The 15,469-nt window shown below is 44.1% G+C and overlaps 1 protein-coding gene across 3 annotated transcripts in view; it reads left to right on the plus strand.

The window, feature by feature from the left end:
• Nucleotides 1-14,132, plus strand: part of ARFGEF3 (ARFGEF family member 3) — a 179,714-nt gene extending 165,582 nt beyond the window's left edge. For 2 of the 3 annotated variants that reach the window (XM_042987213.1, XM_042987212.1), the window contains 3 exons: nucleotides 1,650-1,771; nucleotides 5,521-6,739; nucleotides 10,408-12,551. In XM_042987213.1, the coding sequence (XP_042843147.1) occupies nucleotides 1,650-1,771; nucleotides 5,521-6,739; nucleotides 10,408-10,599 (1,533 nt within the window). In that variant the 3' untranslated portion in view covers nucleotides 10,600-12,551. Of the gene's footprint in view, nucleotides 1-1,649; nucleotides 1,772-5,520; nucleotides 6,740-10,407; nucleotides 12,552-14,116 lie in introns of those variants that run through there. The other variant, XR_006217888.1, reaches the window with a different exon arrangement.
• Nucleotides 14,133-15,469: the final 1,337 nt, after the last annotated feature.

The following is a 15,469-nucleotide window of genomic DNA, read 5'->3' on the forward strand; positions in this document are numbered from 1 at the left end:
CACCGGCTGCAGATATGCCCCCAAACACTTGAGCAACACGTCAGTCTACCTCCAAGAAACCCTGCATGGGCTTCCAGCAGTAATTAAGCACTGTTCCTAAATTTACATCTATTCATAATAGTGAGTGGTTATGGGGAATACAGTCTCATGTAATGGCAACAGACATATATGAATTATGCCTTCATATACAGAAGGTATTTTGCATATACGTGTGTGGTATGTTTGAAATATTAAGCAGTTATGGGGCAACCTGGGTGGCTCAGTAGGTTGAGGGTCTGACTCTTGATCTCGTCTCAGGTCATGATCCCAGTGTCACGGAATCAAGCCCCATGTCGGGCTCCACGCTGAGTATGGAGCCTGCTTAAGATTCTCTCTCTTTATCCCTCTGCCCCGCACATACTCTCTGTCTCAAATAAAAAATAAAATTAAGCAATTTTTATAAATGTACATGCAATGTCAGATTCAATCATTGAATAAATACGTTTAATTACTTAGAAAAATAAAGTGAATTAGGGGTTTTATTCAGAGGCTCTCATTCTCTATAAGATCTGTTCAAATTCTTAATAAAATCTCCCCTTAGTACATTAATAATCCAGGATACCGGGATTATCAGTTGAGAAGTTTCCAGGCTAGGCCTGGTTTCTAAAGGGCTTTCCCCAGCACTCCTCACAGAGTGGGACCACCTTCCACCTCCCGCTTCTCCCATCATCATCTGCCATCAACACTCGTGTTATCTCAGTACATGACGGTTGTACTGTTCTGAAGGGAGAAAGCACATCCCTCTGAAGCATCCATGGCCGGTCCGCAGAGGCTGGAACAGAAGAAAGGTCATAAGGCTGCAGCAAAGAACCACTAACATCCACGTGGCTGTTGTGGACGGCTGCGGCATTAAGGCACTGTAACAGAGAAGCCAAGAGGGTGGTCCTCTGATGGGATAACTTGTCTAACGGGACACCATTACACCGCTAGACACAGATGTTTCCCACGTGCCTCCTGTGTCCACCCTTCAGAGAACCCAAAGAATCTGATAAGAAACTTTTCCCTTCTAAATTGTGTCAACAAAGGAAAAGTTTCTTAAGACTATTTCTATTTCCAAAGGCAGGTAGCGAAGGTCTGTGAAGTCATGTGAAATGAGATCACGGAGGTCTGGACTGGGAAGCGGTTGCTATCTTCTTGGTCACTTCTCCCACCGTCTGGTAGAATTGCAGGTCCACGTTAGTAGTCCCGACAGGAGGTCCTGATTAATCTCTTATTCCTGTGTTGGATAGAATATAACCGACATCAAAATCAGATTTTTTTTTTTTTTCCACCAACACCGCCCCTCTTTACGCGCTCGTAATTAACCTTGAATAGCAGCACTTGCTGTTTGGAGTGTAATGAACTGTCACATGATAAAGGTAGTGAGTAGTGTTAGCGTCAGCCGCTAACTTCTGAATATTTGCTGTTCCAACATTATGTGTATGTAATATACACATATTAATTCTCTCAGCAAACACACCAGGTAGGAAACCTCAGTATCAACCTTATTTTATAGGTGAGAAAATGAGTAGAAAGAATAAGCCACTTACCCAGGGCCACCCAGCTAATCCCTGGTGGAGTCAGGTCGAGGATGATGGGGCTCTGAACTGTACCTTTGCATGTCTTCGCAGGTGTTTATGTTGGACACCCAGTGCTCACCAAAGACTCCAAACAACTTCGACCACGCTCAGTCCTGTCAGCTCATTATTGAGCTGCCTCCCGATGAGAAGCCAAATGGACATACCAAGAAAAGGTAAGCAGCTAACCAGCCTAAACATGTGGGGAACTTAGGACGAGCAGAGCTCATTTATTTCCCGTTCTGGCTCATTGTAGTCCAAGCTTTGGCTAAGACTGGAAACATTCATAGAGTCCTCTAGCCAAGGTTTTCGCAGAAAATTGTTCACCTCTCCACCAAAGTTTCCACATTTCACATGTACTAATTTGCTAGGGCTGCGATAACAAAGTACCGCCGACTTGGGTGCCTTAACAGAATAACAGAACTGTATTTGCTCACAGTTCTGGGGCCTAGAAGCCCAAGATCAAGGTGTGGGCAGGGTCGGTTTCTTCTGAGCCCTCTCTTCTTGGCTTCTGGATGGATGCCTTCTCCCTGTGTCTTCACATGGTCTTTCTTCTGTGTATGTCTGTGTCCTAATCTCTTCTTATAAGGACAACAGTCATAGTGGATTAGGGTCTACCTGATTAATTTTCAAGACCTTATCTCCAAATACAGTCACACTGTGGTACTATGGGTTCAGATTTCAACATATGAGTGGTGTTGGTGGGGGGACACAACTCAGTGTGTTTTTAGGACTATATTACACCCTTTTTTTTTTAAAGAAAATTGTAACGTGAGGCATGATTTATATTATTTCAGGGAGAAATACGTCAACTTCTTAAGAGCAAGACAGCTGTCAGGAGACAGAAAGATCTCTGCCCTGCCCCAAGAAGCTTGCCTTTTTTAAATACTATCATTTTGCCTGAAAACTATTGTTCCTAGACTTGAAGGAGAATAGCCATGACTGAAATTTCCATTTTTAAACTTCCAACACAGGAATGGTAATGATGATAAGTGTTTGAGCGCTATATGTGGAATACAGTGGCTAGGTATTTCCACTCCCGTTTTATCCACGAGGAAACATTCAGAGAGGCTGGGCCACCTACCCAGGGACACAGCAAAAGGGTGGAACCACTTTGCATTCTTGGATTTGACTGTTAGCACAGACCTTAACTTAGCACAGGACGGAGAGCAAGAGGAGTTAGACCTAAAGAAAGTTCATTTATATGCCGTCCATTGCATCCTCAGAGGTCCATAGTGAAATCACCCATGGAAATAAATTAAAAAAAAAAAAGCCCTAAATCAAATTCAGATTATAAACTGAATAAAGAGAAATCTGGGTGCAGTTTTTAAATCGCTTTGGCACTGATAGTCCCTGAGCTTTACACAACCCACCTAATGTGAGAGCTTTAAGAAGTAGTACTTCATGAATCTGTTTATCGCTGATACTGACATTAGCGTGTCTTAAGTCAGCCACTTGTTATGCAATTAACTCAAGGAGGAGGACTTTCCTTTGCACTTGGCATCTGAACACTTCACGGTCCCCTCCTTTAAAGGGTATGCTATATGCTGAGCAAAAGGTTGAAACGCTTGGGTACGACAAATTGAAAAATCATCTATGGATTTTTGTTTGCTCTGGGTCTTTTTTAAAAGATGATTAAGAGTTGCATATCTATAAACAGTTATGTCACTTTTTTGATATCTTTCTGAAATTTTGATCTCCTCAGTATTGCTGCTGCCACTTTGTTTTCTTATTGCTACGTCAGTCAGCTTGAACCTAAAAGGGATTTTCTGTTCTTTTTACACGCACACTTAGCCATTTTATATCCTAAAGCATCAAAAGGGGGATCTGGGTTGGTAAAGATCCTCCAGAATTCAAACGTGGCCTTGCGTCAACCCTCTTTTTAAGTGTTTGCTGGTAAAGGGTTTTCCAGTTCTCAGGGAAGGTGATAGATCATGTCCTCTGGGCTATGGTGTTTATACCTTCAGAAGGTTGATCAAACTCACCCCTCTGGTTGTGGTTCCTGCTTCAGGAGTCCAGGCTGCCAGGGCCCTGGGGTTAGAGCGTCAGAGCCATTTCTCAGGGAGAACATTTTGTCCAGGCAGGGATGTGTTCAGGCACCTGCACCTAGAACCGATAAGTTTTGGTTACTCGGTTCGTCTTGGATGCTTACTGAGTGCTCCTCTCACCAGACATTTTCCCAGGCCCTGGGGACACAGCTGAATAAAATACTGCCCTGGACCTTGGGGACTTTAGAGTGTGGTGAAGACGACAGACAAGGGTATAGACTTGAGTAATTGGTGACAGGACTTCCCTTATAGTTCGTGTCCTGTAGTTGTAGACACAAAGTATTAGACCAATTTGGTGGCTTTTCGAGCCCTCTTCTTCAGAAAAATGCATATTCAGGGTTCCTATACCTTCAATAAATTATCAGGCGGAGGACAAAAAATTAAAAATTAATTAGCTAACTTATCAAAAGGGGGAATGGAGAGTTACTGTGCAGTAAGTATTGAGTTTGAGATGAAAAAGTTCTAGAAATAGCGGTGATGGTTACCCAACATTGTGCACGTACTTAATGCCACCAAATTGTACTTTTTAAGATGGCCAAAATAGCAACTTTGTGTCATGTGCGCTTAACCACCAAAACAATTACTTAAGTGCCTCGTTAGAAAGGGTGACGGTTCTTCGCTGCTCGTTCTTTCCATCTTTGCTGAGCATATGGTGTTCCCTCAGTGTACCACTGCACAAAGGGCAGGGTCAGCCTTTCAATGTACAGAAGCATTTGTGTTCCTTTCTGTTACAAAAAAAAAAAAAAAAGTAATTTTTACATGCAAGGTCATAACTAGACATACTAACGTAATGGTTGGATTTTTGAAATAAACATTATTAATAAGAGTTGCCATCTTGCTATAATTATCCCATCACGGGAATCAGTTTGCAACATAATGGCATAAGCTATTTGCGTGGAGTTCTTAAGAGCAATGAAAAGAATGTGAAACCACAAGCCACGTGGGGGAATTAAAATTTTCAGCTGAAGGTAGTACCTGGAATTGAAATTGTTTTCTTAGTATAAGAATGCAACCAAACAGAAGAGGCCACATCGCCAAAGGGCATTTCTAAGGCTTCCTTATATGTGGGCTGTGCCCTGATAAGGACGAGGAGGAAGTTGTCCTCGTGACTGATGGGTGGTGCCCGCTTCTCAACCAGGAGGCCTGGCTAGATGTCTAGGGAGGATTCGCCCCATCCCACATAGCTGACACGAGGGGTATCTCCGTGGACCCAAAAGAGCATTCGGGGCCCGCAAAGGAGTCCCCTGGCCATGCTGGCGGGAGAGGACACAAAAGAGAATTGCGTGTGTTGAGTGAATGCTGCTTTCTCTCCTCAATTTGGCTTACAAAGCTTGAGTTAAAGTACCTCTTTCTTCATGCTGCACATGTTTGGTTCTTCTCCATCTCACGTGTTGGCAGCACTGGAGTTTTTACACATAGGCACCTAGAGCATTAACAGTTAATCCTGGTAAGCACGTGCGGTCCCTAGAAAGCCAGACTTCAGTGAGATTGCTGCCATCTTGGAGTTTGAGAAAAAAAGCCAAAGGGCAGAGGAGAAAGCCGATTAAAATGCAGAGAATTGACCAGAAATTGTTACTTTCTGGTTTGACACTTCACGACTCGTAGCTATGAAGGAAATAAAATGCCTGTATTTAATAGTTTTTATAATACATTAATATCACAGCTCCTAGATTTTTAAAAAAGTATCAGCAATCCCATTAATGATGGTGAAAATGGTTACCACGTAATGCCCCTTCTTAAAGGAAGGCATTAAACTACAAGTAAGTTTATCATTTCACCCGCGTCGTTCCAAAACGTGCAACATCCGAATCGCTTTAACGAACCTCACGTCCGGCCGAACGCAGACTACTGATCAATCCCTTTCTTTTCGTTTGAAGCGTTTCTTTCAGGGAAATTGTGGTGAGCCTGCTCTCGCATCAAGTGTTGCTCCAGAACCTGTACGACATCTTGTTAGAAGAGTTCGTCAAGGGCCCCTCCCCCGGGGAGGAGAAGACGGTCCAGGTGCCCGAGGCCAAGCTGGCCGGCTTCCTCAGGTACATCTCCATGCAGAACTTGGCGGTCATCTTCGACCTGCTGCTGGACTCGTACAGGACGGCGAGAGAGTTCGACACCAGCCCTGGGCTGAAGTGCCTGCTGAAGAAGGTGTCTGGGATCGGAGGCGCCGCCAACCTCTACCGCCAGTCCGCGATGAGTTTTAACATTTACTTCCACGCGCTCGTCTGCGCGGTCCTCACCAACCAAGAAACCATCACGGCCGAGCAAGTGAAGAAAGTCCTTTTCGAGGACGACGAGAGGAGCACGGACTCCTCCCAGCAGTGCTCTTCAGAAGACGAAGACATTTTTGAGGAGACGGCCCAGGTGAGCCCCCCGAGAGGCAAGGAGAAGAGGCAGTGGAGGGCCCGGATGCCGTCGCTAAGTGTGCAGCCCATCAGCAACGCGGACTGGGTGTGGCTGGTCAAGAGGCTGCACCAGCTGTGCATGGAGCTGTCCACCAACTACATCCAGATGCACCTGGACCTGGAGAACAGCGTGGAGGAGGCTCCCATCTTCAAGAGCGACCCGTTCTTCATCCTTCCGTCCTTCCAGTCGGAGTCCTCCACCCCATCCACCGGGGGGTTCTCGGGGAAAGACACGCCTTCGGAGGACGACCGGAGCCAGACGCGGGATCACGCCGGCGAGCCGGGGAGCCTGCGGGCCGGCAGCGGGGACGTGCTGCCGCCCCCCAGCCCCAAGGTGGAGAAGAAGGATCCCAGCCGGAAGAAAGAATGGTGGGAGAACGCGGGGAACAGAATCTACACCATGGCGGCCGACAAAACCATTTCCAAGCTGATGACTGAATACAAAAAGAGGAGACAGCAGCATAACCTGCCCACGTTCCCCAAAGAGGGCAAAGCGGAGAAGAAGGGCGAGCCGCTGGGTCCGCGGGGCCAGGACTCCCCGCTGCTTCAGCGTCCCCAGCACTTGGTAGACCAAGGGCAGATGCGGCATTCCTTCAGCGCGGGCCCTGAGCTCCTGCGACAGGAGAAGAGGCCCCGCTCTGGCTCCACCGGGAGCTCCCTGAGTGTGTCCGGGAGGGACGCCGAGGCACAGATCCAGGTGGGTTCCTGCCAGCCCCAGGCTGCGGGGAGGCGCGCCTGGCAGCGCAAGAGGGAGGCTGGGTCCCCCGTGACAGCGCAGACACGTCCCCCTTACGGAACACTCATACGCATTCTGAGAGTTGACCGTTTCCCTCCAAAGTCAGAGGACGGCCTGAGCCTGAGACGCAGCATCTGTCTGCGTCACTCCATCTGTGTGAAACTGAAATTTGATTCTTAGATAATTTCAGGGATGGCTTTATGGGTTCCAAGAGATATTATTGAGAATCTGGAGCTCACTCGGATAAATGAGACGAAGCTAAAGCTTCTAAAGTGAACATACCTTCTCTGGCATGGGGTCCTGAGTGTGTCTGAAGATGCCCTGAGGAAATATGTACAGGACACAGGCAAAGGACGCGTTATTATGTGGTCCTACCAATGAACTGTTTTCGTCCCAAGTTTTGCTAGCCCCTTCCGAGCACCCAAAACTTCTCATTCCTTAGAGGGCTCTGAGCGTTCCCGTTCCTTTATATAGTTAATGTTTGTAATTCCGTGGGGGCATCAACAACTCAGCCTGAGAAGAAAATGGTGGCGGGAGCGTTTGTTCAGTTTAGGAACTGATGAGATGGGAAAAGAGAAATGGAATCTAGAGTGAGCAGGAGCCCTTTCAAAATACTCTGGGCGCTTAGAGCGCGGACCCCTGTTGCAGGCATAAGTTAGATCTTCGATCCTAGGATTCTATGAACTTACACATAACCATATTCTTAGGACGAACATAAATTTGGACTTAGCATGAATCTTGCAAGATGCCTCTTTTTCCTCTAAAGTATTTTGAACATAGTACTAAACTTTAGAACCCACAAAAATCATCTTTGACTGGACTTTTGCTAATCTAGTCTAACAGAGATGTATGGTAGTCCTATTCCAGTTTGCTAGGCATTATACATGTCTTCATAAGGGGCGCCCCGGTGACTCAGTTGGTTAAGCATCCGACTTTGGCTCAGGTCATGATCTCACGGTTCATGGGCTCAAGCCCCACATCGGGCTCTGCGCTGCCAGCTCAGAGCCTGGAGCCCGCTTCAGATTCTGTCTCCCTCTCTGCCCCTCTCCTCCCTTCTCTCTCTCTCTCTCTCCTCCTCCTCACAAAAATAAATAAAATAAAGTTTCTTCATTATGAGAAGGCAGGAGAGTTTTTAAAAATATGAGGAATAAATAAGATTTTGGTACAGGCATACCTTGGAGATATTGCAGGTTTGGCTCCAGACCACTGCAATAAAGCAAATATCAAAGCACGTCAGATGAATTTTTTTATCTCCCAGAGCATATAAAAGTTATGTTCACACTATACTGTAGTCTATGAAGTGTACAATAGCATTATATCTAAAAATATATATACATATACCTTAATTTTAAAAATACTTCATTGCTAAAACTCATCTGAGTTTTTAACACGTCATAATCTTTTTGCTGGTGGAGGGTCTTGCCTCCATGTTGGTGGCTGCTGACTCACCAGGGTGGTGGCTGCTGAAGGCTGGGGTGGCTGTGGCACTTTCTTAAAATAAGGCGACAATAAAGGTCGCTGCATTGACTCTTTGACATATTATTTCTCTGTAGCGTGCAATGCTGTTTGATAGCATTGGACCCACACTAGAACCGCTTTCAAAATGGGAATCCATCCACTCAAACCCTGCCACTGCTCCGTCCACTGAGTGTATGTAATCTTCTAAATCCTCTGTTGTCATTTCAATAGTCTTCACCAGGAGTAGATTCCATCTCAAGCAACCACTTCCTTTGCTCATCCATAAGAAGCAACCCTTCGTCCATTGAAGTTCGATCATGAGATGGCGGGATTCCAGGCCCATTTTCCGGCTCTGCTTCTAATTCTTCCGCTGTTTCCCCCACACCGCAGTTACTTCCTCCACGGAGTCCTGAACCCCTCAGAGTCCTGCACGAGTGTTGGAATCAAGTTCTTGCACGCTCCCGTTCATGTCGATGTTCTGACCTCTTCCCATGAGTCATGAATGTTGTTAACAGTATCTAGAACAGTGAATACTTTCCAGGTCTTCAGTCTACTTTGCCCAGATCCAGCAGAGGAATCACTGTAACACCTCGAGCCTTATGAAATGTATTTCTTAAATAATGACTTGAAAGTAGAAATGGACTGCAGAATGGCTGTCGTGTTAGCAGGCACGAGAACAGCGTGAATCTCATCGGACATCTGCGTCAGAGCTCGTGGGTGACCAGGTGCATTGTCAACAGGCAGTACTATTTTGAAAGGAATCCTTTTCTCTGAGTAGCAGTTCTCAATAGTAGGTTTAAAATATTCAGTGAGCCATGGGTAAACATGTGCTGTCATCCAGGTTTTCCTGTTTCATTTATGGAGCACGGAGTAGATACGGCATAATTCTTAAGGGTTCTAGGATTTTGAGAATAGTAAATGAGCAGTGGCTTTAACTTAAAGTCACCAGCTGCATTAGCCCCTAACTAGAGAGTCAGCCGGCCCTTTGAACCCAGGTACTGACTTCCCTCTGGCTATGAAAGTCCTAGATGGCATCTTTTTCCAACAGAAGGCTGTTTCATCTGCATTGAAAATCTGTTTAGTGTAACCGCCTTCATCACTTATCTCAGCAGATCTTCTGGAAAACTTGCTGCAGCTTCCAATCAATACTTTCGATTAGGGAAACAGCTTCTTTCCTTAAACCCCATGAACCCACCTCTGCGAGCTTCAAACTTTTCTTCTCCAGCTTCCTCACCTCTCTCAGCCTTCACAGAATGGAAGAGAGTTAGGGTCTCGCTCTGGATTAGGCTTTGGCTGAAGGGAATGTTGGGGCTGGTTTGATCTTCTATCCAGACCACTCGAACTTTCTGCTTGTCAGCACTAAGGTTGTTTTTCTTTCTTATCATGTGTGTGTTCACTGGAGTCACACTTTTAATTTCCTTCAGGAACTTTCCCTTTGCGTTCACAGCTTGGCTAACTTAGGCTGGAACCTAGGCTTTTGTGCCAGTCTCGGCTTCCAACACGCCTCCCTCGCTAAGCATGATCATTTCTGGCTTTTGATTGAAAGTGAGAGACCTGTGACTCTTCCTTTCACTTGAACGCTTAAAGGTCAATGTAGGCTTATTCATTGGCCTAACTTCAATATTGTTGGGTCTCAGGGAATAGGGAGGCCCAAGGAGAGGGACGGGCGAAGGGCTGATCAGTGGGGCAGTCAGAGCACACACGTTTATCAATTAAGTTCACCATCTTATATAGGCACAATTCATGGCACCCAAAACAGTTATAATAGTAATATCCCAGATCACCCAAACAAATATAATTCAAAAGTTTGAAATATTGTGAGAATTACCAGAATGTGACACAGAGACACAAAGTAAGCAAATGAAAACACAAACAAAAAACCCACTATCTGGGAAGCACAGTAAAAGCAAACTGCAATAAAACGAGTTATGCCTCTAGCCTACAAAAGCTGAAAATCAGGTATTCCTAATGTCAGAGGAGTTTCTGCTATTCCTTGTATGGATGAACTCAAAATGACAATTTCTAGTCGCTACATTCAATTAGTAAAGACAGACTTATTGCAGCCCAAAGACAGGAAACTCATTCGCACACTGGCAGGGCTTAGCCACACCTGAGAGTTCAGCTGAACCCAGAGGAGAAAGCTGCTAATTCCCCTAAATCCTTTCTCTTAGGCATGGACCAACATGATGCTAACAGTTCTCAACCAGATTCAGATCCTTCCAGACCAGACCTTCACGGCTCTCCAGCCTGCAGTGTTCCCGTGCATCAGCCAGCTGACCTGTCACGTGACCGACATCCGCGTGCGCCAGGCCGTGAGAGAATGGCTGGGCAGAGTGGGCCGGGTCTACGACATCATCGTGTAGACCACTCAGTTTGAGGAAGTTCAGTAGCAAGGGTTAGAGAGTGCCTGCCAGTCTGACTGATCGCGTTATCCCCACCACCAGCCCCACCAAAACAAGTGTCTCAGAGAACAATCTGTTGCTCCCTAACACTGGGGCCAACCTGGACACTAACCTTGTATCTGGATGACACAAATGATACTCTGATTTTGCACATTATTGCAGAAAAGTCTCCATTCCTTGATACGTTTCTAAATCTTGATGTTTATTTCCCAGTGCTTCTGCTTGCGATGTTATTCCCAAAAGGATCCCTTTCCAGGACTACCCCTTTGAAAACACTACATTGACCTATTTGATTTTTTTTTTAATGGAAATGTTAAGGAAATATCTGCTGGTAAGTCAAGCTGATGTGTAAGCACTCAGGCATCTAGTAAAGACATTCACTGGAGGAAGATTTTCTATTATGATTATGGGCTGATTAGCAGCTGGAAAAACATTCTTGGGGGTCACAATCAAGAAAGGGATGGCTTCCTCTGTAAAATATCCCAGAACATTTCAAAGTCGTCCCAAACTGTCAAGATTTTCCAGTTGGTATTCACCAACTTCTTCTAAGGTACGTTTGTGCCTTTATTTCCCTATTTCTAAAGGAAGAAAATGCTGTCCTGGCAGGGTTTTAAGTCTACAGGCTGGCAGCCTTTGACACACAGATTGGCTGACACAGATGTTGCCAAGAGACAGACTGACCAGCCACCCTGGCTTCCCATTAGTCTTTGCTTTTGCTCCCAAGGCAAAACAGGAAAGGGAAAGAAAAAATGGTGCCTTAGTTTTTTGTTGCACAGACATTTCTATGCTCCACAGTTATCTGAACATAGGGCAGAACCTTGGGTTTTTAAGGAAACAAAACGTTAAAACGCAACTCATTTTGTATCCGCACCTTCGGAGGAAAGGACTCAGTTCTCCATCCAGTGAGCAGACTTCTCAGGGAACGGGGCAGGAAGTGTGGGGTAGGGAGACAGCTGGAAGGGGTGAGAAAAGAGATTGTGACGAAGTCATTTTAAATCTTAAAATATTATACAAGCATCACATAAAATGAGGGTGTCAGGCATACAAGCTCTGGTCTCAGAAGAAAATAGAACTAAAGGAGAAGGGGACACAGAATGAAATTTAGGAAATTAAGTTTTTCAATTTCAAACACTTCTCCTCTCTGGCAAGTAAATTTACTTATGTCTGGTATCTTTCCAGGCTGTTGTTTTACATGAATATTTCTTTTAGATATCACTAGGAAATCAATTTGGAAACTTTATCATATTTACAGTACACTTAATAGTTCTTCAGTTATAATGATTGAAACTCATCAAGCCCACTAGTGTACATTCTAGAAAGTAGAGTTCGTTGCTAAGATACATTATCATTTTCCCAGCCCCTAAAAACGTGTTCACAATGGAATGTCATTGAAAAATAAAACAGCAACTCTTCAGTACAGAAGTAAGGATTTCAAACCAACAACTTTGCTCAGTGCTAGTATTTGTAAACCTCATCTTAACCTTGTAGATATTTACATATTTCTCAAGGAAGACAGAGTTCCCTGACTTATTTAGGCAATCTCAAAGAACCCCATCATTTCGTATGCCATCCAGAGATCACAGCAAAATCCAGAAGGCATTTTTCCAGTTCCACAAAACCCTCTCTTTGCCTTCAGGTTTTACTCATTAGACAACACTTCAAGTGTAAACACAGATCAACTATTTGATCTTAAGCAGTGAATTGTTGGAACAGCAATGTATTTAGGAGTATTCTATACTTTTAAACTTTTTATGTTTTGGAAGTAGAATGGAAAGTCAGATACTTTTCCTTTGTTTTCACAATTACCACAAAAAGAAACAGAACCACCGTGATATACTGCTTCTCTGAGGTTTACTTCCCCTTTGTGAACCCATGAGGACTACAAAATTAACTTGGTGGGGGTGAGGGCCGTGGGGTGGGGTAGGGAGGAAGCTTCAGAGAAGCAGAGTGTCAAATCCATGATTATAACATGTTTACATGTAGCAACTTTTTATATAGCATAAAAATTCAAAGCCAGTCTCAATTTAGAATGTCACGTCCCAGAATATGTTAGTTGTTTGGAAATCAGAATTCATTCTCCCATAGACTCTCTCTCATGAGCTCCAAGGCTAGTTTATGAAAATAAATTTCCCCCGTACTGTGTGCAAACACTGCTCTGAGACTATGACTCCTTATAGGTTCGAAGAATGAAAAAGTGAGAAAACGTGCATAGCTCTTTACCCACAATTTTGTAAGAGGGTTTTAGCCCTTTCCCATCATCTATTCTATAGCCTACCCCGAGGCCCATATTGGTCTCAGCTCACCTTGATACTTCCCAGAGGTATTTGCTGTTGTCAAGAGGACATCGCCGGAGACAAATAATCTCTAACAAATAGGACTTCAGGTCACAATGACGTCCGTCTTCTCCAGGAGTGGAGAGGAAAGGGAAATAATTAGGGACCCTCGGTAGACGAGTGGTCCCTTCCCTGTTTGGCCCCTCACACACTTCCAGTGTCTGGGTTTCTGCCTCTCTCCCTCTCTTCCTTCACTCCATCTCTCCCAAGGTCTCTGAAAGACCAAGGTCAAGACAGCCTTTGTGGCGAAAACAGTCATGACCATATATTTACTGATCTAAGCAGAATAAGATTTTGCACGTCACTTTCAGTTGCCTGTATTTACTGCCAAAAGTGTGTTACCCTACGACTGAGACGTACTCTCTTTTTCTAATATTTTGGTAAAGTGTGCATCATGAAAATACCTAGAAAATTTCAAAGCGTTTAGGAATTCCTGACAGCCAAGTAGACCACACGCATCATCAGATTTCTCCTTGCCATGAGGACATAGGTTTGATGGAGGGCCAGCGTCTCGCCTAGCTCTTGCCTCTCCTGATTAGCTTTTAAAAATGCTTAGGCTGCCTCTTTACACCATGTTGCCATCTCTCCCCTTATGATTATTTTCTAGCCTCCTCCATCAATATACAACTAGGGCACTTTCTACCGTCTTTACGCTATGTAATGACCAAGGCAGATGCTAACATATATAATGGCTCAGACTAAATTATTTTCAAACAAACATGACAGAATATTAACATAATTCAAAAGCACCTTTAAATGGAAACTTCTTGGTACAGTGTCACCAGGCTTTTAGTTCTTGTTGTTTCAAGGTTTATACAGAGCCCGTTGAGACCATCAAGTAGCCTTCACTGTAAGAACGTAATGCAATTATGTGACAGAGATCCCTGACTTTCCCCAAATACATCACAGGGCTGCTTCTGCAAGAAGGTTTTCTTTCTCAGAAAAGAAAATCCATTTGTGTCCGCCCTATCAGACTAAGCAGAGTGAAGACCTTAGTTTGGAGCCGGTAACAATTGCAAGAGGTTACGACAGGGAGGAGGTGACATTTGTTGAATGCCACTGTGACCGTAGACCTGAACCTACATCACCCTTTAGCTCTCACGATAACCTTGTCAAACAGGTTTTGTTTTCCTCATTTTTTTCAGATGAGGACACAGACCCAGAGAGGTTAAGATATTTGCCCAAGATCACCAGTAAATGGCAACGTTGGTTGCAAAAGAGGTGTTCCTGAATTCAGAGGCCATGCTCTGTCTACAATACAATGCTCTCAGGACACAGAGTGAATACATGAGTGTTGCCAGGAATCAAACAGTGAAAATGAGTTGAAAGTATTTAATTGATGTCCCATATCTGCAATCCTAGGAGGATTTTTTCAAATAGGGTTTTAAAAACGTGTTCGTTCATAGAAAGATCATACATAATATAATGTTTTTGGGGTGTTTGAAAATAAAATAAGGTCTGAACTTTAGTCTTAAAGCAGACCCTCAGTGGTAATTTAGAAAACTTGCCAAATTAGCCGGAAGTGATGGAATATTACTATTCGGGGCCAGCCGTTCTGCAGGTGTGCATGGCAGTCTGTGTCCAGAAGGACACGCACAACTGGTAAACTTTTCTCAATTGCCGTTTAATCACTCAGAATCAAGTGCCCTGTAGCCAACAGTGCCTCTCTACTTGCTTCCCTGGGAAGTAGATGGTAGTAAAAGTCATCATCAAAGTTTGAGAATATGCAGAATCAGTTCTAACCAGTTTTCCACTGCACTCTCTGAAAAGGAAGCGACAGGTAGGACAAGATTGTTTAAAGATCCAGGTACTGAGGGCATCGGGTCAATATCCACCACGTGCCATATGCCTCAATATTTCTACATACTCTGCAGACAAGGAAACAGACGTAAGGAAAATCCAACATATGACATTAAGCGGGTGACAGAACTTGGATATGCATGGGTACCACTTAGGTGATCCTGGTGACATTTAGTGTGGCCTTAGAAAAAGCAAGATACTCTTTTTAAGCACTTTTTATTGGAAATATGAGCTTGTTATGGGGTAAGATTTAATGAAATCAGTAAAGAACTCATAATTATGCTTCATCAAAAAAAAAAAAACTATGTTCATTCATAGTGGAACAATCTAGAAAATTGTCTCTCTCCTTTTATGAGATCCTCTTCCTCTGCTTATAATGTTTATATTTGATGTGGAAGTAACTAAAATTTTAATACAGAGTTTTGGACTAGAACACCATTTAGATTTCCAAAATACAATCATTGCTTCAGGGAAAACAGACCAAAAAAAAAAAAAAAATTATCCCGGGGGATAGTTTATGAGAAACTCAGTTGAGAACAAGATTCAATTTCCTTATAAACAATGGCACCTCTTACTAATTGAGGAAAATGCAATACAATACCACTAGCACCATATAAAACCTTTCCCCTGTATCTTTGTGTAATAATGCGTGGGGGTTCCAGGGAGGAGAGACTGGCTGACCATCTTAGTAACAAAAT

The sequence above is a fragment of the Panthera tigris genome, chromosome B2 (genome assembly GCF_018350195.1).
Source record: "Panthera tigris isolate Pti1 chromosome B2, P.tigris_Pti1_mat1.1, whole genome shotgun sequence".
Lineage (NCBI taxonomy): Eukaryota > Metazoa > Chordata > Mammalia > Carnivora > Felidae > Panthera > Panthera tigris.